The sequence below is a fragment of the Hemiscyllium ocellatum genome, chromosome 34 (assembly GCF_020745735.1).
Source record: "Hemiscyllium ocellatum isolate sHemOce1 chromosome 34, sHemOce1.pat.X.cur, whole genome shotgun sequence".
Classification (NCBI taxonomy): domain Eukaryota; kingdom Metazoa; phylum Chordata; class Chondrichthyes; order Orectolobiformes; family Hemiscylliidae; genus Hemiscyllium; species Hemiscyllium ocellatum.
Window position 1 is genome coordinate 7964387 of NC_083434.1, and position 27211 is coordinate 7991597.

The 27211-nt window shown below is 42.2% G+C and overlaps 1 protein-coding gene across 8 annotated transcripts in view; it reads right to left on the reverse strand.

Annotated features, from left to right (window-relative positions):
- The window catches only part of ripor2 (RHO family interacting cell polarization regulator 2), a 247139-nt gene that overhangs the window by 18218 nt on the left and 201710 nt on the right, over nt 1–27211 (reverse strand). For 7 of the 8 annotated variants that reach the window (XM_060850024.1, XM_060850028.1, XM_060850026.1 and 4 more), the window contains exons 13-19: nt 20169–20858; nt 16669–16835; nt 11093–11255; nt 7266–7401; nt 5075–5236; nt 3962–4117; nt 540–742 (exon numbers count right to left, since the gene is read on the reverse strand). In XM_060850024.1, coding sequence (XP_060706007.1) covers nt 540–742; nt 3962–4117; nt 5075–5236; nt 7266–7401; nt 11093–11255; nt 16669–16835; nt 20169–20858 — 1677 coding nt within the window. The remainder of the gene's footprint in view (nt 1–539; nt 743–3961; nt 4118–5074; nt 5237–7265; nt 7402–11092; nt 11256–16668; nt 16836–20168; nt 20859–27211) is intronic. The other variant, XM_060850032.1, reaches the window with a different exon arrangement.

The window sequence follows — 27211 nt, forward strand, 5'->3', positions numbered from 1 at the left end:
TCTCCCAAACAGCTGAGACAGGCGTGATGGGCTGAACTGTCTCCGTATATTCTGTCAGATTCCTATACTACAGTAAGTAGCAAAAGTCAGAAGGTCATTTTCAAGGCAGTTTCAGCTGGAAACCTTAGCCACTGAAATAAATTTCGCAGACAGATCATGAACAGCACACCTGCAGGTAATGACCTCAGAATGGTTTTGTCAAATAAGCAAAAGAGAAAAAAAACAATGAATCCAATGTTATCAAAGTAATGGTAAGTTGAAAATTATTTGAATGAATTAAACTGGTAAATGCAGAGGTTTATACATGAGTGAGATAATAAATTATTACTGGAAACTATCTCTGACTCATTAGTACAACTTCCAAATTCAGGTTAAAAGCCTGTAGATGTGGACAAATGTTCTGAAGTACTGGCAGGTGTTGTTCAATAGATTATGTATGAAATGTAACTGCATGTAGATAATGGACACATTGTTATCCAGTTTAATGATTTATGAATTGAACAATACAAAACATCTCAACATTACATTGGAGTTTCTACCTTTTCTCTGAAATTGTTGTTTGTTGATGCTGTGGTGAGGAAAGAAGTGGCAGCTTGTACTAGGTCATTGTTCATCTCCAGTAGAAGGAAAGCTATCGCCTTTAAGGTCTCCTCTAAAGGTTGAAGGCTCTGAGCTGGCTGCTCCTCCAATGTCTCTCGTGTCTTTTCTGGTTGCAAGGAATGAAGAGTCTGCTGCAGCACAACTACATTTCAAAACAAAGAGATTGTTTTCAATCACCAGGCTTCATTTCATCACAAACGTTAGATAAAAATAGTATATGAAAGAAAGATGTTAAAAAGTGTTTTACAACCAATTAGGTCCTTTTAAAGTGTAATGTCTACTATAAAGTAGGAATTTTGGCAGCTGGTTTGAACTTGACAAACACCAATGAGGTAAAATGATCAGTTAATGGTGTTGATTGATGGATAATTTTCGATCGGGTGCTGGGAGAGTTACTTAGCTTGTTTTCCAATAGTTTGATTGGATTCACAAACAGAAATTGCTGGAAAAACTCTTCAGGTCTGGCGGCATCTTTGGAGGGAAAGCAGAGTTAACATTTTGGGACCAGTAACCCTTCTTCTAAAGTGGTAGTAGCTAGGAAAAAGGTTGGTATCTCGCTGCCATCAGTTCTGAAGAAGGGACACAGGATATGAAATGTTAATTCTGCTTCCTCTCCACTGATGCTGCCAGATCTGTTGAGTTGTTCCAGCAATTTCTATTTTTGCTTTTGATTTCCAGGATCCACAGTTCTTTTAGTTTTGAGTTTGATGGGCGTTTTGATGCCACCTGAGAAGAGGCTGATCCTTCCAGTTAATGGTTCATCTGAAAGATGGTAACTTTGCCAGTGCAGGACTCCTTCAGCCGACTTAGGTCTTGTGCTTGGATCTGGATTGGGGCTGAAACCACTCCTTTCGGACTCAGCTGTGTTGTTATTAATTATCACTACATTTTCAATACCTTTCATGGATTTTCTAATTTTGTAATACTATCATACGCTTGTAGCTGTGTTGACCAGCAGTGTATAGTGGTAAAATCACATGGAGGGTGCCTTGCCACAACTGCGTATTAATAAGACTCAGACTTCAAATCAGAGAATTGTGACCTAGATGTGGCTGACGCATCCAGTGGCAACTTACTGCCTCCACCAGCAGGAAAGCTGGCAGAAATGAGCTCCAATCAAGTTGAAGTGCTCTTCAACAAGCTTCTTGGCCAATTGTAGGCCTCGACAGTGGAGTTTTACCTCACTGGAAGTTGCTGGCCAATCAGAGGCTGGCTGCTTTTTGTGAAGAGATGCAGCTTGGGAGCTGGTTGGATTCATTTTGGGTCTGTTCTGAAGAGTTTTCAAGTGATGCAATTCTGAGAAGGTAAGTCATTTTTTTCCACCTCTACAAGTGGTTGTGGTTTGAGACACAGGGAATGGTGTACAGCGGCCACCCTCATCCCCAGCTAACCCTGGATCCCTGCCCTGCCTTGGTCACAGATTGGAGCAAATGCAGGCCCCGTCCAGCCTAGGAGACACATTGGCCTGGTTATCCAGTCAGGGAACTAGCCACATTTCTTGAATGCTATGAAGGCACAGAATTGGGCTAGCGGAAAATTGATGCTCTTTTGTGACATGTAATTGATCACTAAGGGCCTCAATTCCAAGCGAGTGGAGAGAATTTCCAATGAACCTACTCACCAGGCATTTATTTGCTCAGGAAGTAAGAATTTCTCACAGGCCAACACGCTCAATTAATTGCCCTTCTTCCCACTTTTCTCATCACCTTAAAGGAGAGGAAACTTGTGCCCCAAAGGGGAGAATTTCATTTGTAAAGCAATATTCCCAATAGTGCTTCAATTATTCCTAGGAGGAAAGCTTATGCACTGTGCATGTGGGTTTCATGCACAATATTTTTTCACGGTGCTGTGTTTAATGAGAGATGTACAACTGAGGTAGGAATTTATGCTGTCTGCCTGCATGATGCTGAGCAACGGTTCCATTTGTTTGTTTAGTTGAAGTGATGAGATCCATTAGATACTTGTTTCATAGAATATAGCATAAGATTTCCTCTGGTTACCCGTTCAACACCAACAAAGTTAACTGATCCCACTGTTGTTTGTGGGGCATTTGTTCTGTGGAAATTAGTTCACTGTACTATCACGTAGTTTCAAATGGTTGTGAAGTGTATCAGGATCCATGGAGTATGTGAAAACTGCCTGAAAAAGTCACATTCTTTCTTCCTTCTTTGTGGTTCAGACTATGCATCGGCAAATATACCATCTAAATAGAGCTGTAATGGATTTGATGATGAGGAGATTTGAAAATGCTGAAAAATGATGTAAGAAATGATTATAATTTTTTGCACCCGCAAAGAGGGAAGGGGTTTGAGTTAAATAATCTCCCGACACCCTCCTTAATTGTATTTTCCATTGTGTTGGGTATAAAACAAGAAACTGACTCACATGGGTTGGGTTAAAATTATCCGTCAGGCAGATTTAATGAGTTATCACTCCTAGGGTAGAGCTTCATCAACAAGAGTGCAAGTTGTGATTTCAGGCACATAGTGCAGTGCAAGTCAAATTATTTTCTATTTGGTACAACTTTGTAAATTCATAAATCTGACACCAGTAATGTGCTGACACTAAAGAAAATCATCTCCAATAATTGCTAGACATATTAATATTTGAACACATCAATACAATAGGGAATAAGTCTAAATAGAAGGAAAAATAATTCAATGTGAATGATGTTAGGGTAATCAAATAAAATATGCCAGAAGCAGTTAGTTTGAAATTAGATCATGGTTAGAAGCATTTAAACACTGCATATATTAAGGTAACCCAGAGTCCCAAACCAAGGCAAGGCAAATCTAGTGATATTACCACTGGATTGTTAATCCAGAGACCAAGGTAATGTTCTGGGGACCACCCACAGCAGATGAGGGAATTTGAATTCAAAAGGAGTCTGGATTTAAGAGTCTAATAATAACCAAGAGTTAATTGTCAGAATAAAAATCATCTGGTTCCTTTAGAGAAAGAAATTTACCATCCTTACCTGGTCTGGCCTACATGTGACTCTTGACCCAAAGCAATGTGGTTGACATTTAGCTGCCTTCTGGGTAATTAAGGATGGGCAATAAATGCTGGCCTGGCCAGTGACATCCTCATCCCATGAATGAATAAACAAAAACTCATATTCTGAGGACATGGGTTCAAATCCTACTGTGGCAGATGTTAGAAACGTATGCTTAGAAATGTTATCCTAATGGTATATACAGAAGGAAATCTGTGCCTGGCGTACATGTAATTACTCTGAATTGCTCTCTGGGTAATTAGGTTCAGACAATAAATGATACCCACATTACGTGAACAAATCATACATAAAACAGAGTGCTTTAATTTCTTGTGTGTTCAAACAGCTGAAACTATCACACTATACCTTCATTTGCCAGCTGCGTCAGGTGATCTCCAAAATCAGATATGTTGTGATTTGATAAATAGTTAACAAACTGGCAGACAGTTATCACTTCCTGTGCCTCAGGGGCAGTGAACAACTCAGATTTATCCAGCATCTGATTCACAATGGTTCGAAAGACTGGGGATCAGAATAATATGGTACAGCGTCAAAATTCAAAAGAAGTACAAATAATTCGGCACCAATATAAGTATCTTTATTTTTGAATCCTTTTCCTTCCCCTAGCTAGATTCCAGGGTTTCCCATTTGATTCAGCTTTATATTCAATCTAAGTCAAGAGTTTATCGTGAGTTCAGATTTGCTGATAATGATATTAAGTGTTCAGCTCAATTAATCTGATAATGAAGCAGGCTGCTTTGAGATCATGTAACTGTGATATAAATTCAAGTGTTTATTTCTGTAGCTGACAGCAACATTATAGAATCCCTACAGTGCAGGAGGCTATTCAACCCATAGAGTCCGCACTGACCCTCAGAAGAGCATCCCACCCAGACCCCCACCGTATCCCATAACCCACATCTACCATGGCTAATCCACCGAACCTAATAATCCCTGCATACAACAGACAATTTCTCCATGTAAAATGCACATCTTTGGACTGTGGGAGGAAACCGGAGCACTTTGGAGGAATCCCACGCAGACACTGGGAGAAAATGCAAACTCCATACAGACGCTCGCCTGAGGCTAGAACTAAACCCAGGTTCCTGGTTCTGTGAGGCAGCAGTGCTAACCACTGAGTCACTGTGCCACCCCTGGTGCTGCTCTGAGCATGTGATGCATTTACTCAATGAGTGCATGATGCACTAGGATGCATTAATTTGTTTCTAGCTATGGGATTTGAACCCAAATGCTCTGAGCCAAAGCTGTTCCCTGACTGGGAACTGAACCCAGGCTGCAGCAGTACAAATTCCAACAAATCGACCACTACAAAAGCTACTATTTTATTTCTAATCTGTCTTTTTGAGACTATCTTCAGAAGGTAATTAGAATTTGTTACTTTGGCTTCATGATCTTAGTCAGAGACTGTCGCTTATAGGTTAAGAGAAGTATAACTGAAGTGGCGGGTGGTCCCCCTACCTGTTTCAGAGTGACCTGGACAGGTTTCGTTTACATTTTTGCCAAAATGGAAACTCATTTGTTTTATCAATCTGTCCGTTGGAGCGTAAAATGTATTTCCTGAGCTGGAACTCTCGAGCCAGCTAGAGAGTAAAGCCTGATTTTTCTTTAACTGTGGAATAACTGTAAATAACATAGTTCAGTATTTGATCTGAAACATGGTAACACATCAACCAAGCAAAACAATGCAAAGCTTTTTGTGTGCTTTTTCATATTATGTACCAAAAGCCTAATGAGGCTGAGTCAAGAGTGAACAATTTTGATGCCTTTCATCAAATATTTTCCAGTTTAATTTTTTTCCCATGCTAGAAGTTGTCCCTTACTAGAAATATTTTAAGTTGTGTTGCAGGCCTATAAAACTAGTCAATCTATAAAACCTGCAATCTTCTTCCTAACCTCTCCGCCCCCACCCCACTCCAGCCTATCACTCTCACCTTGACCTCCTTCCACCTATCACATCTCCATCGCCCCTCCCCCAAGTCCCTCCTCCCTACCTTTTATCTTAGCCTGCCTGGCTTCCTGATGAAGGGCTTGTACCCAAAACGTCGAATTTCCTATTCCTTGGATGCTGCCTAACCTGCTGTGCTTTAACCAGCAACACATTTTCAGCTATAAAACTAATCAGTCCATATTTGGAATATTGCATGCAGTTCTGATTGTCACACTACCAGAAAGGCGTGGATGTTTTGGAGAGGATGCAGGGAAGGTTTACCAGGATGCTGCCTGGTTTGGACGGTTTCGGTTATGAGGAGAGGTTGGAGAAACTCCTATTGTTTTCACTGGAAAGACAGAGGCTGAGGGACAACCTGTTAGAGGTCCACACAATTATGAGAGGCATAGATAAGGTGGATGTTCAGAAGCGTTTCCCAGGTTGGAAAGGTCAGTCAAGAGGGCACAGGCGCAAGGTGAGAGGGGGAAAGTTCAGGTGAGAGGTGTGGGGAAAACTTCTCACACAGAACTTAGTGGGTGCCTGAAACATACTGCCAGTGGAGGTGGTGGAAGCAGGCACAATAATAACATTTCAAGTGGACACATGGATGGGAGGCAAACGGAAGAATAGAAACTACAATAAGTAGTGGGCCTAAATAAAGATTCGGAAACGGTGCAGGCTTAGGAGGTTGAAGGATCTATTCCTGTGTTGTATTCTATTATAAAGAAAATAAATTTGCAATAAGAACAAACTGGGCTTTAGCCAGCCTTTCTTGCAATTACCTTGACATCAGTAATTTGCAATCCTAAGGGACATTTTTGAAAAGGCCTTATTTATGGGGATATATTTCATTCTCTATTTAAGTATTATTGAGGAGTGTGCCAGTGCCACTAACCACTTACTTAACTAATCCTGTCGTGTGTTCTTACCAGATTATCCAGGAGAAAGTCAGGATTGCAGATGCTGGAGATCAGAGTCAAGAATGTGGTGCTGGAAAAGCACAGCAGGTCGGGCAGCATCCAAGGAGCAGGAGAATCAATGTTTTTGGGCATAAGCCCTTCATGAGGAATTCCTGAAGAAGGGCTTATGCCTGAAACGTTGATTCTCCTGCTCCTTGGATGCTGCCTGACTGACTGTGTTTCTCCAGTACTATACGCTCAACACCATTATCAGATTACCCCTTTACTTAAACATTCACATTGTTTGCCTATGTCACTATTTATTTATGCATCAATGTGATGGAGGGGAAAAGGTAAACAGTGGAATTCAAAATTAAAGCAGAAGATGCTTTATGTAATATGTGTAACAGTTCTTGGTTTGAGTAACAAGAAAAGTTGAGTTGATGCATGCAAAACAGTTGCATGATTTGCCTACTGAGCCCCATTAGATTTTTGATGCATATTATGAACCTGAGATGAGAAATGCCCCATTTACTTGTCTCAAGAAACATGCACAGTATGGCAGGACTCCTGGTGCAGGGACACCTACTGGCAGGGCAGGGTATTGGGCTGGCAACACGAGTGATATAACAGGCCTCAAAAATTAAACATAATTGGTATCAAGGAGCAAAGGTTGGAATACAGGAGAGTGATATTTGGTTCTAGCATAATGACGGTGTGACGAATTGACAATTTTCTAAAAGAAAAGTCCGGGGAGAGCATTGTATGGAGAACTTTTGACAAAACAAGAGATTACTTTTTGTTTGGACTGTTTTACTCTTACCTTCTAATGCAGGGTTAATATTTCCTGGTTTCTCTGTGCTGAGCTCAGCCAGATTTTCAAGTACACGGGTTTGCTGGGAAATCTTAGCCAGGAGGCTGTCCCGAATGACTGGCCATTCTTCAAATGATAGAAGTTGCTATTAAATAGAGAAAAAAAATTAAAGTGCAGTTAGAGTCACAGAATCATAGAGTTATAAAGCACAGAAACAGACTGTCCAGTCCAACTCATCCATGCCAACCAGGTATCCTAATCTGGTCTAGTCCCATTTGCCAGCATTTGGCCTATATCCCTTGAAACACTTTCTATTCATATACTCAAGTGGATGCCTTTTAAATGCTGTAATTGTTGCCATCTCCATCACTTCCTCTGATAGTTCATTCCACACATGCACCTCCCTCTGTGTGAAAACAATTGGCCGTCAGGTCCCTTTTAAATCTTTCCCCTCACCTTAAATCCATGCCCTCTAGTTTTCGACTGCCCTACCCCAGGAAAATGACTTTGGCTATTCACCCTTGCCTTGCCCCTCATGATTTTATAAACCTCTGTAGGGTCACCCCTCAGCCTCTGCTGCTCCAGGGAAAGCAGCCCCAGCCTAATCAGCCTCTCCCTATAGCTCAAACCCTCCAAACCTGGCAACATCCTTGTAAATCATTTCTGAACCCTTTCACATTTGACATCATTCCTATAGCAGGGAGACCAGAACTGAATGCAATATTCTCCCCACTCCTACCTCATCCCAAGTCCAGCTCTCCCTCCCCGATCTGACCTAACTTGTCCATCTTCCTTCCCACCTATACACTCCACCCTTCCCAATCTCCTTCACCTCCTACTAGCATCCACCTATCGCCATTCCACCTACCTTACCTCACCTTCCCCAAGCCCCACCTTCCGTCTCTCTATTTATTTTGCAGCCCCCTTCCCCCTCCCCAATCTTGATGAAGGGTCCTGCCCGAAACATCGACTCTCCTGCTCTTTCTGATGCTGATTGACCAGCCGTGCTTTTTCCAGCTCCATTCTTTATCGACTCTGACTTTCCAGCATCTGCAGTCCGCCATTATTTTAAAAGTGGCCTCACCAATGTCCCAACTCCTAAGCTCAATACACTGGGCGGCACGGTGGCACAATGGTTAGCACTGCTGCCTCACAGCGCCAGGGACCCGGGTTCAATTCCCGCCTCAGGAGTTTGCACATTCTCCCTGTGTCCGCGTGGGTTTCCTCCGGGTGCTCTGGTTTCCTCCCACAGTCCAAAAATGTGCAGGTTAGGTGAATTGGCCATGCTAAATTGCCCGTAGTGTTAGGTTAAGGGGTAAATGTAGTGGAATGGGTCTGGGTGGGTCGTGCTTTGGCGGGTCAGTGTGGACTTGTTGGGCCGAAGGGCCTGTTTCCACACTGTAAGTAAGTAATCTAAAGTCAAGTGCCTTCTTCAGCAGCCTGTCTATCAGCCTCTCCACTTGCAAGGAACTCTGCACCTGCACCCCCAGGTCTTTTTGTATCAGCTATACTTTTTTAAAATGAAGTTGTACTGTGCTGTGATATATGAATAATTCTCCACAACCACAATTCTTGTTTTACAGAGTCACATATTATGCCACACTTTCTAAATAACAAGTACAATTGGACTGTCCAGTTTGTAATTCTAACAGCTATACATAAATCTGAATATTTTCAACGGCAGGTCCCTGTCCTGCCACCCAGACAGTTACCAAAGATCACAGCAGCTCTGTGGCAATATAACAGCCCAAGGGGCACTAACTGGCTGGAGGTGTGTCGTCCACCTCTCATTTCAGGCCATAAAGAGCCAGTGGCCTCTCTGATTGGTCGGCAGCTCTGTAATCCCAGCAATCTCAGAAGCAGCAGTGGCCAGGGCCAGCAGCTCAAGCAGGCCTCAGATTCCAAATCCTGGGAATTAAGACCAGTCTTTTAATACTTTCACAGGATATGGGGGTCAGTGACTAGGCTACTGCTCATTGTCCTTTCCTAACTGTCTTTAAGAAGATAGTGGTGACCTGCTTTCTTGAACTGCTACAGTCCTTTGTAAGGTTTAGTACACCCAGAGTGCTGTTAGGGAGGGAGTCCCAGGATTTTGATCACTGAAGGAAGAGTGATATATTTCTAAGTCATGGTGAGTGGCTTGGTGGGGATCATGCAGCTGGTGATGTTCTCATGTATCTACTGACCTTCTCCTTCCAGATGGTGATCATCTTAGGTTTGGAAGGTATTATCTAAGGTGTCTTGATGAACTTTAATAATGCATTTATAGGTGGGACATACTGCTGCTACTAAGCATTAGTGGTGGAGAGAGTGAATGTTTGTGGGTGTGGTGCCAGTCAAGTGGGCTGCTTTGTCCTCAACCAAGTTAAGTTTCTTGAGCGCTGTTAACAGTGGCATATATTCAGGCAAGTCAGTGTGTTCTATCGCACTCCTGAATTAAGACTTGTGGACGGTGGACAGGCTTTGGCTAGTTAGGAGGTGAGTTACTCGTTGCATGATTCCCAGCCTCTGACCTGCTCTTGTAGCCACATGCTTATATGGTTCATCCAGTTCAGATCCTACTCAATACAGGGGAACCTCAATTATCCAAATGTGATGGTCGGGCACTATTTCGTTCGGATAATCGGTTATTCGATTAATCGATTAAATGCCTTTCCTCTGGGACTTGGAGTTTTTAAAAGTCTGCTCCCAGTTCAGGAGACTAGCAGCATGTGCCTCCGCCACGAATACTGTCCTTCACCCGGTCCCCCTCCCCCCAAAGTCCTTTCCAACACAGCCCATGCCCCCAACCCAGTAGAATACCACCCCCCAGCCAACAAGCACAAAGCTCATGAGCCCCAGCCCCCAACACCGCACCCCACCCGCTCTCAGAACCCCATCCAATCTCACCTGCCCCCGTCCCAACTCCGTCCAATCCCACCCTGACCCCCAATCCTGTCCAATACTGCCCCCTGCCCCAACCCTGTCCAACACCAACCCCGCCCCAACCCTGTCCAACACCGGCCCCCAATTCTGACCAACAGCGACCCCTGACACCGCCAACCCGGTCCAACACCGCCTCCCCAAACCCCCCAATCCTGCCCCCACCTCGCTACCCCATCCAACACCACCACCCCGTCCTAACCTCGTCCAATACTACCCCCAAACCCCACAACCCTGCCCCCGCCTCCCAAACCTGTGCAACCCCACCCCCCCGCCCCCAACACCGACCAACGCCACCCACTGCCCCCAGAACCCTGTCCAACACTGCCCCCCCATCTGCCATCGCCCCCTCTCAGGGGTATCTGGGCTGCACACCAACAATAAGACTGCTGCTGCTGCCTTCGTGGGGTGAGTCTCCAAATAGCGCTGTAAACAAAAGACGCGATCACTGTTGGAAACACGTCTTTGATGTTATGTTTCTATTGGGACCTCGAGATCTCTTTCAGATATTCCGATTTTCAGATAATTGGTATTTGGATAATCAAGGTTCCTCTGTAGTAGGTCCCACAATGTTAATCACGGGGGAATTCAGTGTTGGTAAGGCCATTGAAAGTCAATGACGCAGGACCACAATTTATGTCTCTGTCAAACAGCAGCAAGGTTTGAAGTATTTGTTACTCCAGGAATTGTCTGCATTTCTTGGCTATCAATACATTGTTGGTATACCTAATGTGTTTTCACTTACGATTTAGAAGGAAAAACATGTGTAAACCTAATCAAGAACTTTAAGGAGTACCTGGATTGAGCAGAATGCATGGATTACAACTTGGAAGCAATGCAGCCAAAATCCTATCAAAAGCATTTGAATATAATGGTCAATATATGAAGTTGTCATGTTCATTTGGGTGTATTACCTGAAAAAGCTTTTCAGAGTGCTGTAAGTGTTTGACAATAGTTAAGTCGAGATTTTCGTTTCCAGTGGTAAGTGGAAGAGGACTCCCAGCAACACTAGTGCCAACGCCCGTGTCTTCTGTCAGTGCCTCACTGAGATGACCCCTGGCATCTGGGTGCTCTGAGCTGTTGTCATTCAAGACAAATGAATCAATCAGACAAAATTCATTGTTATAATGATATTTGACATAATGTAAAATTCCCACATTAAATCGAAAACTATTGGCAGAGTGGTTATGTCCCTGCCCCTGAACTGGGACTCACATCCGCTCCACTGGCTTTACTACAATCAGGATACACACCTCCAGTAGTTTTTCAATTCTGTTGTGCTAAGTTCATAATTTTCATCTTCATTTACAAATCCTCCACAGACATATTACCCACAAGGGATGAACTCCAATTTCTCCAGTTTCCTCATTTCCCCTCCCCCCACCTTGTCTCAGTCAAATCCCTCGAACTCAGCACCGCCTTCCTAACCTGCAATCTTCTTCCTGACCTCTCCGCCCCCACCCCACTCCGGCCTATCACCCTCACCTTATCCTCCTTCCACCTATCGCATTTCCAATGCCCCTCCCCCAAGTCCCTCCTCCCTACCTTTTATCTTAGCCTGCTTGGCACACGCTCCTCATTCCTGAAGAAGGGCTTATGCCCGAAACGTTGAATCTCCTGCTCCTTGGATGCTGCCTGACCTGCTGCACTTTTCCAGCAACACATTTTCAGCTCCACTTGTATTGAGCTGTCTTTTTAAATCCCCAGCAGCTGTTACTTTGGCCCCTGCCAAACTTATTCACCATAATTTCCAACAATCCTCCTCTCCATTCTATCATATCGTTGTCAGCCATGAGCTCTCCTAAACAGAAAGCTGTCCTTTCAGGGTCACAGCTTCCTCTAATTTCCTCTAATTTCCTGAATAGGTCCATTTTCCATTTTATTTACAACCTACCTATTGGAGTCCTGCATCCAATAAAGCTTCTGGTCCCTGCTGTGTAGTCCTGAAGTGGCCTTAAGTGCTCCTCTGGCCTAAGCTGTTTCACTTCTTCTCCTTGGAAGGAAGCCCAAGCAACAACAGCCATCCCTCAAATTGATGACTCTGTCTTTCTCTTCATCCTTTTATACAGTTAACCGCACTGGCTTCTCTGCCCTTAAACAGAGTATCTACAACTTCATTGATGAAATTGCCTCCAAGAAGGTCAATTTTCTCATTTTCTCCTCTGTGGTAAACATTCTTTTTTTCAAGATCAACTGCTGCTTTCAGGAGAATTTAGGTCTATCCCAAGCTTACTTACTATATCTGTATTGAGAAATTATATTCACACTTGGTTGTATCCTGACTACAACAGTTTTTTGAGTGTACTACAGCATTGAGTTACTATCTTCCATATTATATCCATTTCCAAGATTAACTAATCCCAGATCAAAAATGGCAATGATTGCCAATCTTACATCGTTTAATAATCACTGAAAACCTCAACCATATTTTCATCACTTTCATGGTCATCACTTGCAATGGTCTATTCATTGACTTTCCATTTCACAGTCCACTGAATCCCCACTAAATTAAAATCTGACCACTTGGATTATCGAGTCCTACTTCAAATTAACTTTTGATTATGCCATTTGAAATCACTCCGCAGAGGCCGGTATCCAGTTACCAAGTCACCCTTTATGTACAAGTGGAGAATACTTGACACTGATCCAGCTTTCTTAACACCAGCTCTCAGAGTGAACAGAACCTCTGACACTCCTGTTTATATCCATCAGCTAGGATTCCCTGACTGGACCAGTTTAACAGCTCCAGTTAGGGAGCTCATATTCTATGAGGTCCACCTGACTGGCTTTACTACAATCAGTATACACATCTCCAGTAGTTTTCCAATTCTATTGTGCTAAATTCATAACTTTCATCTTCATTTACAAATCCTCCACAGACATATCACCCTTTCCTCCTGAGGGGACTAGGGATTGTAGCTTTTTTGGATGAGTTCCAATTCTTACTGACATCATTTCAACTGCTGGATCTTGCTCTAATTTTGAACATTGGCCAAATACTCAATATTTCTATGTGGTAGCTTTATTTATTCATTCTCTACTTCTGGCCTTATTTCTGTGTTACCTGCCATCTAATAATCAGTGGCACAGCCTCCACTTAGCTTGGCTCTACACATTAGTACTTCCAGGAATTGAAATGTGCTGCCCATAGACTCACTTTCCTAATCTAACTCACGTTGTCGCAGGACCATAAACTTCTGAATCTCATTGACTCTTTCAATCTTTCCTTCATAGTTCCCCATTCCTGATGATGCTTGAAACATCCATTTTCCTGCTCCTCAGATGCTGCCTGACCTGCTGTGCTTTTCCAGCACCACACTCTTCGAATCTGATCTCCAGCATCTACAGTCCTCACTTTCTCCTAGTACAACATTTAGGCTATTAAATTTCAATTCCTACTTTCTGAGCTTCATTCCTCCAATTTATATTTTATTCTTTTTAATCTTGACATTCCCTCATTATGGGCCTCACATATTTCTTTTCACATAGCTGCTGTTGTGTGCCACTGCTACTGATTTGAATGGAGTCAAGGTTGACTTAGTAGGGATATTCTAGAAACTACATAAATACATTAAAATACAACCCTCTGAAGATACAGGAAGTCTGATCCCCTCATTTGACAAATAAGGTGAATCATGCACACTACTCAGTTAAGATGTCATTGACTTTTTTTCGAGAGTTGTATTTTTGAGTATGTGAATTGCTTAAATGTAAACATGCAGAAAAATCCTTTTGCACAGGGGTTTTTAACTAAATGGTTACATCACTTCAAATAGAGTTGAGACTGACTCCACCTTTTTCTCGTTTTCACTCTAGATGGAGCCTTTGTCCCATGTGATTTGATTCAGAATGGAGGAGAGAGACTGACATTTTCATTCAATTCAGCATGGTGGCACAGTGGTTAGCACTGCTGCCTTACAGCGCCAGGGACCTGGGTTCAATTCCCGCCTCAGGCGACTGACTGTGTGGAGTTTGCACATTCTCCCCGTGTCTGCGTGGGTTTCCTCCGGGTGCTCCGGTTTCCTCCCACAGTCCAAAGATGTGCGGGTCAGGTGAATTGGCCATGTTAAATTGTCCGTAGTGTTACGTTAGGGGTATGGGTGGGTTGCGCTTCGGCGGGTCGGTGTGGACTTGTTGAGCCGAAGGGCCTGTTTCCACATTGTAAGTAATCTAATCTAATCGTGCTGATTATATATTCCAGCCAGCAACTTTAGCAAGAAATGGGCTTTGAGTGGGAAAGCTATAAACATGGGGATAAAACAAAATGAATTCTGCACCATTTCATCAAAAGTATATTAATGACAGGCAACCCAAGTTTTATAAACTGAGGGAACTAGAAATTGTAGCTTTTTTGGATGTATTTTAATTCTCATTGCCAGCATTTCAACTAATGGAGCTAGTCAATATTTCTTGTAAATATTCTAGCTTGCTATATTGTTAATGCTGCTGCAAAGACAGACAATCTTTCAATGTGGCATTGCAAAGTTAAACTAGAGAGGCCAATTTGCCATGCTGGGAAATGATAGTACCTATTGATACCATTTGAAGACGAACAGGAACCTTTTTCTCATCACTGCCAATGTTCAGTATTTACTCAACAGCATCAAAACCAATTAACTGATCATTCATTACAGTTAGTTTTGTGGGATGTCTCTCTGTAACTGCATTTCAGAAATAAATCTTTAACTGCAAAGTACTTTAGGACAACTTGTAAGTCACCACATAAATGCAGCTTCTTTCTTCTTTAGGTTATTTCCAACCTCCAAGTCACCTCCAGCTTTCCTCTCATTCTGACAGCGTTCCATGGGCAGCCACCAATTAAGCAGTTGAACAACTCTATGATACCTTGCCAGTTTTAGAGACACACACTGATGAAGGGCTCTGGCCCGAAACGTCGAATTTCCTGTTCCTTGGATGCTGCCTGACCTGCTGTGCTTTAACCAGCAACACATTTTCAGCTCTGATCTCCAGCATCTGCAGACCTCACTTTTTACTTAGAGACACACACACCAACCAGATTCGCTAATTCAATCAATCCCTAGATGAAAACTTAAAACTGCATAATTAGATATTAACAGATTTTAAGAGCTGGGGTAATGAGAATGAAAGAAACCTAACAATATATTAAATTAAGTTTTCACATTTGGGTTTCATGAGCAAAATACTGCTGAATAGAAGTGATAATTGGGGAATTGAACACAAAAATCATTGTATCTGGGGCATCAGAAAAACTATTTGGGCACGTAGACATCCACTGCAGATCCTGTGGTTTGTATTCCTTTTAAGATAAATTCTCAGCCTTAACTCAAAATCTTCCTCATTTGTAAATAATTACACAAGCCCCAACTTAATGAATTTACAATTGAGTCTTCCTGCATTCATTGGCTTATTGCACTACGGTGACTTTGTGAAAAAGCCATCACTGAGAAAGGGCTTTTGTCTTTTTGTCCTCTTTCAGTAACAAATGTCTCTGCAGTGCAAAAAACGCTGTGTGGAAGCTGTACAGGACGACCAAAATGGAGCAGGAGAACCCCCACCCCCACCACCCCCACAACCCCCACCACCCCCACCTGCCCCCGCAGCAGATATCAAACCCACTGAGTCAAAACTGGAGGGGATTTTCTTTGTCATGAAAACTTAGAAAAGGATCCAATAACCACATTAACATTGTCCAGAGCGATTAAACGACCGCAGTTTTCTCAGTTATCTGAAACTAGCAAGAGGAGAAACAGCAGTAGAAGGCATTCCTCTGGGAGTGTATTTCTTTCCCCTTCAAGGCCAGGCAGAGCGGAAAGTGTTCTAGCAGGTCCTGCAAGGGAAGTGTGTAGCTATCCCCTCCTTCACCTCATGTTGAGAGCACCATCAAAACTTTGTTGGCCACCTCCAAATCTGTCTCCATGCTTAAATATTGCACAGCCTTGTGGTATATTGTCTGGCTTTAACAAACGGGAAACTACTTCCTACCAACTTTCCCATGGCTTTCACCAGGGTGTTGGCCAGCAACCTGTTAATTAGGCCTTGTCATTAAAACTGACTGGGTTTCCACTAGTTAAACTACTTTCCCATTAGCGAGTTAACTTATTTTTCAGGTTAATATGTTCACAATAATCCATGTCTGATATATCTTTGGAAAATCATTCCTAAGCATTGTAATAAGAACTGAGCTTTCTAAAGTAGCATCTCCCTTACGCTAGCTAGGAAGGAGTTTAGTATAATCATCAGCGCTGAAAATGTGTTGCTGGAAAAGCACTTCAGGTCAGGCAACATCCAAGGAACAGGGGAATCAACGTTTCAGGCATAAGCCCTTCTTCAGGAATCACGATTCCTGAAGAAGAGCTTATGCCCGAAACGTCGCTTCTCCTGTTCCTTGGATGCTGCCTGACCTGCTGCCCTTTTCCAGCAACACATTTTCAGCGCTGATCTCCAGCGTCTGCAGTCCTCACTTTCTCCTAGTATAATCATCACCCTGGATTTAACTAGATAAACTTACCAAATGGTTTTCTGAGCCTCAATGTCAGAACATTCAGAGTTGGCATCGTGGTCACCACCGTCATCCTCATCAAAGTCTGATGTGTTTAGGAAGTCAAAGCTTTCTAAAGCACTTTCAACGGTCAGACTTAAACTGGAAGATCTGCTTCTGTTTGTATTCGGTTTGCACTGCAAGCAGAATGAATCAGTGAGAATCAGATTGACAAAGAAAGAAGCCAAAGAGATTAGCATTTCTAAAAAAAATTAAAAATAGAGGTAAGAATTCAATTAACAGGGCAGCAAATTATCATAACTCAATTTGGTGTGTTAGAGCAGAGGATGGCGCAGAATGCTATCAGGTCCAGGTTACTGATCTCCTCTGAATCCTGAATCTCACCAACATGGGTAAACATGGCAATGGCTCGGGAATAGTCATCGCTGATCAATTCTTGCTGGTTCAGAGCAGCGCAGAGAAGGAGGTCATCTGTATTCTCTTTCCTCTCAGCTATGATTGGTGCACGGTCCAAGGGAACCATGTGATGTTGTGAGAAATGAAGTCAGCATTCCTCCCGATTGGGTGATTAGATGGAGCAAGGGAAGGGCACGTTGTTGATATGCTTTCAATTTTGATAATGGGAATACTCTATGTCGCTTATATGCTCTGTATTCATTGCATAAGAACAAAAGTTTGAATGTTGTCACAAATCGGTGGCACAGTGGTTAGCACTGCTGCCTCACAGCGCCTGTAGACCTGGGTTCAATTCCCGACTCAGGCGACTGACTGTGTGGAGTTTGCACGTTCTCCCCGTGTCTGCGTGGGTTTCCTCCGGGTGCTCCGGTTTCCTCCCACAGTCACAAAGATGTGCGGGTCAGGTGAATTGGCCAAGCTAAATTGTCCATAGTGTTAGGTAAGGGGTAAATGTAGGGGTATGGGTGGGTTGCGCTTCGGCGGGTCGGTGTGGACTTGTTGGGCCGAAGGGCCTGTTTCCACACTGTAAGTCTAATCTAATCTAAATCACTGTCAGTGTTACCACTATCGTAGATCTTTATACTTACCATTGTCTTTCATAAAAGCTTTCATTTTGAACTTATTATAAAATCATGACTCCTGATTAAAGAATTGGGCACGGACATCATTGAAAACAATATTCATTTTATCTGATCTTTCCCCTGAATTAAATCAATGATGGAGGATTGGGATTATCGTAAATTGGGAATCCTGATTAGTGCTCCCACCAGAAATGTTAGAAGCAGAACTCAGAAAACCTACTCTTTATATGATTCAGTCATTCTGCCCATATAACAATAGTGGCTGCATTTCATAAAGAATTATGGGAAGAAGTGTTTCCTGACATGACCTCTGAGTGCACTAGCTCTAACTTTAACATTCCAGCACTGTGTTTAACACAATTACTTAAAAAAATTTCTCACTCTCTATACTTAATTACCTTAAAAGCTTTACGAGATTATCGCTTAATCTTCTATATTCAAGGGAATACAAACCGAGTTAATAAAAAACTGTCCTCATTAATTCAATCCTTTTAGCCCTAGTGTTAACCTGATGAAACTGTTTTGCAATCACTTCAGGGCCAGTGTACCCTTCCAGATGTTTGATGTCCAGTGTTGAATGCAGACAGAGATAAATCTGTGCTTAAGGTCGATGTAACATAGCTTCCATCCTTTGAAATAAAATCAATATCCAACAACCATGTTTTTTTTTGCACTTACCTACTGACCTTAAAAGATCCTAGTACTTTGATACTAAGAGTATGGCTTTTCAATTTGAGCAAATGCCCAATATGTCCGGACTGTCTATGTATTACCGGCCCCTGTAAGTACTATTTTTGTTGCGGAGGTGTATGAGCAGGATCTGGTCGGACTTGTTGACCTTTGATGCAGACTGAATGTGGTCACTGAGACTGGTGAACTTCAAAGGTTCGCCAATTTCTCATGAACTCCATCCTAGCTGAATTAAAGATTATTAGATCTTCCAAACTTACCCTTGACCCCGCCCACTCCCAATATTAAGTCCAAGCCCCATCTTAAAACATATTTCTTTGTTCGTTATGACGTGAATTAAAGCTTCTGTATCGATACAATAATACTTCTGATTGACACTATTATAGGTTTAGATTAGAGTGGTGCTGGAAAAGCACAGCAGTTCAGGCAGCATCCAAGGAGCCGGAAAATCGATGTTTCGGGCAAAAGCCCTTCATCAGGAATAGAGGCAGAGAGCCTGAAGGGTGAAGAGATAAGTGAGAGGAGGGTGGGGGTAGGGAGAAAGTAGCATAGAGTACAATAGGTGAGTGGGGGAGGGGTTGAAGGTGATAGGTCTGGGGTGGGGGGGAGGGTGGAGTGGGTAGGTGGAAAAGAAGATAGGCAGGTGGGACAAGTCATGGGGACGGTGCTAAGTGTCCAGCATCCACAATCATTGTTTTTACCACTATTATAGGTTTGGGCTTTTGCCCAAAATGTCAAGTCTCCTGCTCCTTGGATGCTTTTCCAGCAACACACTTTCATCTGAGAAACGTACCAACCATGATTAAGTGGCAGAGCACTCTCGATGGGCTGAATGGCCTAATTTCTGATCCTATGTTTTATGGCCTTATAGAAGTCCATATAAACAACATCCAGAGACACTCCCTTATCTAATGAAGCACCCCCAAAAACACTTCAAGCCGGTTCTATAAACATGACCTACCAATCACAAAACCCCCTCCTGCTTCTCTCTGGTCAGTTCACGTTTGCCCAAGTAGTCTCGTAACCTTTTCCCCACGACAAATGTTAGATTAATAGGACTATAACTTTATAGTTTATATGGACACTACTTTTTAATCTTGGGTTGGCACTAGCAATTTTCCAATCCAATGGCGCAATTCTAGAAACAGGAAATCTCTGGAGGAGATTTAATCTGCATTTAAAGCATACCAGATAACATGCTGCTGAAGTGGCTTCCATGGCCCAAACAATAGTGTGAAGATAGATTTTAAGATATATGTGGGCAGCACGGTGGCACAGTGGTTAGCACCACTGCCTCATAGCGCCAGAGACCCGGGTTCAATTCCCGCCTCAGGTGACTGTCTGTGTGGATTTTGTGTGTTCTCCCTGCGTCTGCATAGGTTTCCTCCCACAGTCCAAAGATGTGCAGGTCAGGTGAATTGGCCATGTTAAATTTCCTGTAGTGTTAGATAAGGGGTAAATGTAGGGGTATGGGTGGGTTGCACTTCGGCGGGTCGGTGTGGACTTGTTGGGCTGAAGGGCCTGTTTCCATATTGTAAGTAATCTAATCTAATCATGCCCAATTGGAGGCAGAGCACTTCATGCCTGATTAATGAGATTCCCAATTTTCTCCTCCTCTGGATTCAGAAGCTCCATCATCTCTGATTCACGTTCATGTGAACTGACATTTCATGTAGACAGCCTTGCATCAAGGAGATTTTTAACTATAGGACCAGTCTATATAAAACAATAATTGTATGCTACAGAATACTTTACAGCTCAGATTCATTTGAAAATACTGACCTTTAACAGGTCCTCAAGCCTCATGACTTCTTGGTCCAAATCTTGAAGTTCTTTATATTGCTCTTTGTGCGGCTCCAACGATAGAAGAAGACCCTGCAGAGCTTCCTCCAGGCTCATCTCCGACACTGACCTGGTCCCTTCATATTCGTTCGATAGAAAGGCATCACATTCCTGTCCATCTGGAGTCAGTAGCCTTTCTGTTGAGGTTAATCGCTTCACTAGTTGTTTGGTTAGATTTCCTTCATATGCATCCAGTTCAACAGGTTTTAGGTCAGACAGCTCGTCTGAATCTTGAAGGATTCCCACCGTGTCTTTGGATTCTAAAAATATGTTAGTTTCTTGGCTGGATCCCTGTTGCTGGCATCCTACTTGCACAGATGACAGGTCTCCAATATCTGTTACCTCTTCTCCTTGGTCAGATTGAAGTGCATTTGTATGACCAGTTCTCTCCGTTTCACTTTCTGATATTGATATGTCATTCGCCTCAGCAACTGGAATCTGAGATTCGGAGTCTTTGTTTTGAATATCGGGTGGAGTCACTGTGATTTCAGGATTGGAGTAAACTCGGCTAGCGGGTGTCAGACTGGGCTGGCTGATACACGTACCATTTGCAAGGTAACTGTGGCTAAATGAAACGGACTCACTGGTCGAGTTCTCATTATCAAAGATGTCATCCTCAAGCTGTGAAGACTGGGAAAAAAAAACCTGCTGTGAAAATTTGCAGACAGACAAAGTTTACAGGAAATGACAACCCTTAGGAATATCAAGGCAGCTTTGGGCAAATATTGATCAAAATGGACCAAAGAAAATGTCAAGAAGTTGCACATAATGTAGTTATTAAAAGTGTCAATGTCACAGGGCAATGGCAGCTGGCAAGGTCTCACCTCAAAGATGGGTGGTATAAACAGACAAACATATATCGTAAAACTGCAACAGTTTGGAAAAGTAGAGATTCAAATTCCCTTTATTGTTAATAAACTTTGTGCCATTCAGACTATGAGGTCAAATATTTTAAACCTTTACTGAAAAGTAAACCATAGTGAATTGTCAGTCCTGCCACCCCCATCTTTGGTACCAGAACAATTTGCCTGTTCCTCTCTGCTCTAGTCTACAAAGTAAAAGTTAGGATTAAAGTTAAGACTTCCTAAAATATACTCCCTCATCAGGTGGAGCATGTCTAAGTAAATATTGATGAAAATCAGAAAAGATGTATGATAGGAATTTATATTACCTGCTTTATACTATCTGCTAAAATAAAAAAAATGATACCCTTGGATTTTTAAGGAGCATTGAGAAAAGACTATAGTAACTATGAGAAGATTATGGTCCATTTTGATATTTTACAATAGTTAAGCTGCTTTTGCTGCTTATACTCCACTTTAGAACTGAATGAGATCAAGAAGCAAGATGCAATTAACAGCAGACAATGAAAAATGTTTCAATTCAACATGCAATGAGTATGGGAACCTTGGAGACTTGTATAAATTGGATACAAAGATGCCAAAATGGTTTTTTTTTGTGATAACTAGCAATCACAAACTGGGAAACATCAACACTACCCACCCTCAGCTTTTGCAACAAGGTGCTGTGAACAACTCTGGAGAGTTTTATTTGGTAACAAACAAACCAATGAGGCAGTAGGAAGAATTGTCTCTTATGTAAAATATCATTAAATTTGTGTTTATGGAGCAAATTGAAATAATTAAGCTGGGACTATGGTTTATAGTGCTTCATGTATACTTTATTAAATTTTGCTGAAAGAAGTCTACATCTGCAGAATGAAACTGGTTTGAAAATGAAGAGCAGTTTAATATATTTGAAATAGATGTTTGTTGTAATTGTAATGATCATCTCAAAGATTGTACCTCTGCTCAGAAGCTTGTCAAGTTAATGGTCAGATGCCAACCTAGTGGTTCACTGCTGCTGCTGGTAGTGTTGGTGTTTGTACACTGAAGTGTATTCAAGGTGAAACAATGCACATCTAATGTTATCATGCATGGTATAAAGAAAGGAATCAGATATTGGGACATCAGTTGCCTGATGGCACAGTCACTGGAAAAGGAATATTATTCCATTTCCTACTTAGAAGTATGTGTTTCATCATTATTAATGAGTACATTATGTGACATAAATAATGATATACTTCTTTTATACTTCTCAAACCAAACCATGTAAAAATACACACCAATCCCTCAAGGAATATATTTATAGTATACATCTATTGTAAATCAATGCCATGGGTAATCTACCAGTTATAGTCAGGTGTCTAAGCTGAACCTTATAGTTGGCAACAGAAATGTAGGATGGAAAGAGCTTAACTAGAGAACTTGTTACAACAAAGTAGGGATTTGGGTAGATAAATGGTGATTATATAATCTCTCTACTTAGATCTCTCAGGCAGTAGAAAGACCTTTATAACGGGTAATCAACTAAAAAGGTTCTCAGCCAAAATTAGACAGCAGCAAATTATTGATCGGATTTCCAGTCGAGGAGAAAGAGCTGAAGACCCATAATTCACGATCTTTGCGCCTTTTTACACAATTGAGATTTCGTAAGGATCCTCTGAGAAGGATACAGAGCCAATAGAAATGAGATGGAATGAGTCTTAGCAGGCCCATCCCATCTCTTGGAGGTGTTGGTGTTGGACTGGAGTGGACAAAGTTAAAAATCACACAACACCAGGTTATAGTCCAATAGGTTTATTTGGAAGCACTAGCTTTTGGAGCAAATGTTTGACTATAACCTGGTGTTGTGTGATTTTTAACGTTGTCCATCCCATCTCACCATCCTGCACGTCTACCAGACCGTTAAATAGCAGGCTCTTGGGCCAAGTCGCCATCAAATTGGAGGATATAAGGAGGTCAGGCAACAAAGCTACAGATGGCAACATGTTAAAGTGGCACCTTTTTCTCAGAGACCCTTGGAAGTCTGGAGATCTTTCAGCTGTTCTCTGCTGAAAAGCCTGTAACCAATTACTGCAGCTGGATTTCCCTCCCAGAATGTTTACTGGGAAGTTTTTGCCAGGAACTGGATCTGTGCCTGGGCATAAATATATCCATGCCAATGATACAATCTCTGAAATGTGGGTGCATATTAGAAGAGACTACTGAGGAGCACTACATGGGTTTTAAAGTTTACCTGGAATCCAAATGCCAGGTATATGTCAATATACTGTGACAAATAAGGAATCTCTATCACTCACATCTGAAAACAATTAGGCTTCCTATCAGCTACAATTGCTCTCCACTGGCTTATTTATAAAAGAACTTGGTTATCCATAAGGATTTTTTTTCCTTTTTCACACTAACACGAGGGAGTGGAATGATGTGCATTGATCTGTTAGATCAGCGACTGCAGTTACAGGAACAAACACACATGCGACTGGCAGGATTCCAATCTCAGAAAGAAATCACTCCCACGAAGGGGACTCACATAGAGTTCCAGCCTCTCCCTAGGCCGCAGCCTAAGAGATGGCAGGTCACTGAATGAGCGACTCCGTCTGAGTTTGTCAAAGAACGTGTCCCGAAGAGCATCTATGAATGACAGCCGTAGTCTGTCTGGTGATGGCTGCAGGCATTTCTTGGCATGTTCAAAATTCAAAGGGTTAGTAAATGTGGTAAATGCTTAATGGAAGAAGCTGAATATTTAAAAGAAACTATAGCCAGGTCACTGGCAGCGTGCTGTTTATGGGAAGATATAGCAGCAGGCAGAGATTTATAAAGGACTGGAAAAGTATAATCGCTTCTTTAACACTTTGAGATCCCCAAAGCCCTCTAAAAGTGACGTTTAAATATAAGCTCTTTTTTAAACCTTAAACAAGTAAACAAAATCTCACTAAGTTTCTATGTTATAAGTTAGGAGATACCAATTAATACAAGATATTCAATCTTTTAAGGTCAATGTCTATGAAAATTGGATGGACAGTGTACCAGACAGCTGGACCAATCCTACCTATTTTGTTTTGTTTCTGTCCAAATCTGCTCATCTATCTTTCTAACATCTTAAATCTGGACCTGTTTTCCTTACAAACTTTATATATTCAGCACATCCAAACCCTGCAATTCAGATTTGGAATAAATTATCTCAGAAAAAGCCTATGAAACCTGTGACCCATAAATTGCAAGGACAGTGACAGCATGTTGAATCTCACTCAGTGGGAGGTAGAGAGGGCATTCTACACAACTAGCCTGAAGGAAAACCTCTTGATGTTGAAACAAAACAAAACTCCACAAAATGAAATGGATGCTCAATTCTCCGATTCAAGCTTTTTACATCTCGTGAGGTGAGGAATAGTTTAGAGCTGGATTCAGGTCAGGTCATGAGCATAGTCCTCACGAAAACTTACTTTCGGAACTTTCCTCAAGAACTGAACACGTCAACCAGGTTTCAGGGCATCTCTCTCAAATAATGAACGTTGAAGAGAAGAGTAAAGTGGTTATTGACGTACTGAAGTGCGAATCAGTCAATTAGAGTGAAGTGTCAAATGAAACTAAAGTCTGCTTGGTTAGCCATATCAATATCTGAAAATGGGAGGGGTACCTGAAGTTAACTTCAGGATTCTACTTCTCTTATTTATATTCCAACTTCACTTGAAATTCCCACAAAGATGGAATATAATTGACCCTGATCTTTTAGTCAACAGTGAAGTGCTGGTGGTCACCAATGACCTTGAAGGAGGCTGGCTCCAATGATCTGGAGAAAGTGAGGACTGCAGATGCTGGAGATCAGAGCTGAAAATGTGTTGCTGGAAAAGCGCAGCAGGTCAGGCAGCATCCAAAGAGCAGGAGAATCGACGTTTCATCCACTTTACCAACACCTTCCACCCCGACCTCAAATTTACCTGGACCGTCTCAGACTCCTCCCTCCCCTTCCTAGACCTTTCCATTTCTATCTCGGGCGACCAAATCAACACGGACCATTCCTGAAGAAGGGCACATGCCCGAAACGTCGATTCTCCTGCTCTTTGGATGCTGCCTGACCTGCTGCACTTTTCCAGCAACACACTTTCAGCTCCAATGATCTGGAGATTTGTGTGGCATGCCTTTCCTCTCTCCTGATGCCAGTTTGAACCTGACATTGTCCAATGGATTTCCAAGCCACTACAATTAATGACGTTATCAAACAGCATAACCTAACAAGTCAGAATGAAACTTTCTGCAGCACTCTGTGGTTCTGAGCCTCCGATGGCTGTTTTTCAAGCAGCAGCCACTGCCTCCCAGTGATTACTGCTGAGCAAAAGAGATGCAGGCTTCTGCCTGGCCAGAGGCTGTCTGTAGGCAGGACCTCCTCCCTCAGCACTTAATTTCAGGGAAAGCCTGCCAAGTGGCCTCTGAACTGCTTGATCACACGGCTTGTAATTCAGCAGCTCCCCCTCTGAAAAGAGGCTGTCTCACCAGTTCTCCAGAAGGCAAGTGAGTCCCCGTCACTCCACAAGAGCCTGTTGAATGACTAATTGCTAAGCACCCTACCTGACATCCAATTCTAGTTCGGTCAATGCAACTGAATATTGGGCAGGCAGTAGAACAGGTGGTCACATCCATCCTGCCCCTTTTGCTTTGCTACTTCCCAAGAGGAATCTCTGTGCCCTCACACACACACATAAGCTGAACATCCCATGTTGCCTGTTTGCCATCCGGTATCTGCTGATCATTGCCAACTATCGGTGACCCAACACCAAGTCCCAGTGACCAAACCATTTAATAATGGGAGTAGCTGACCATTAGCATTATACCACAGAAGCATTTGACATGAAACAAACTCCATGGCATGGAATATCACAGTAGCAGCATGTTCCATGAATGAAAGTAAGAGACCACTGAGTTAGTAGACAAAACAATATAGCCTCTGTAGCAATGGTAGTCAATTCTTCAGAATGGATTACTATTTTCCTTTTCAACCTCCATCCCAGTGTGCCCCATAAAGGGTCACACACCTGCCAACCGCAGATCCTGGTTCAGCTGAGCCTAGCTTGGTACTTCTGCAAGGTTCCTGTGAAAAACCATAGAGTGCCCGCTTGCAAGAATCTTCCTGCCCAGACCCAGCCAGCAAACTGGTGTTGGGGGTGGCATGGGCAGGGAGCTTCTTGTAAGTGGGCACTCAATGGTTTTTCACAACAAGTTGATAATCAGCAAATGTTGATTCCACCCAGAGCTGCCCAACTAGAATTACCCTAAAGTTATATACAAATGCTCACTCAGTCTCTAAACTGGAATATTCAAAATGTTGGAAGTAATCACAGGCAATTCAAAGCTCCCTGGTCTAGCTAAGAAGCTGAAATAAGCCTTAATATCTGCGTATTAATTATTGACATATTAGGAGTTTTGACATATTAATCATGCAAAACTAAAATAAACACCAAAAGATCAATCAAAAAATTCAACAATTCTCTATCTTCCCTTTTGTTCCTCAAACTTTAATTTATACTATACTGATTTATTTACAATTATTTTATATAACTTTACTGTTTTCTTCTGATCAATTGCCTCCAACCAATTAAGCTCTTGATGTTAATAATTTAAACATTTTTGTTTGATTTTTTAAACACTCAACTTGGAAGCAAAAGTTCTGAAATGCAAGAACAGGTTTTACAGATGAATGGTATTGGCAAAGCAAGAATTCGTGTAGATGATATGGACACAGAGGTTACGCCCTTAACTACATAAGATTCTCTCCAATATAATAAACACACCGAAAATATACCCATACCTCATCTGAAATTAAATCAGATAGTACATTAGAAATTGTATCAATTATACAGAGGGATATCAATTTAGAAACAGAACGCTTCCTGTTTCCTGTCACCTTGAAGTTGCCTACATTGTAGATACATTGATCCATAGAGTAACAGTTCATGCTACACTATTGTGATAGCTCTACATTCCACACCAGTCATGATTTTTTTTATGAGACATGTAACGTCAAGTTATGTCCCGGTTTATTTTACTTCCTGAGTTGGGACAATGATATCAAGTTGATACAGTCAGCAGATAGAGGAGAAATTCACCCCACCAGTGCACGATGATTTTAATTTAGGTGCCAAGGTG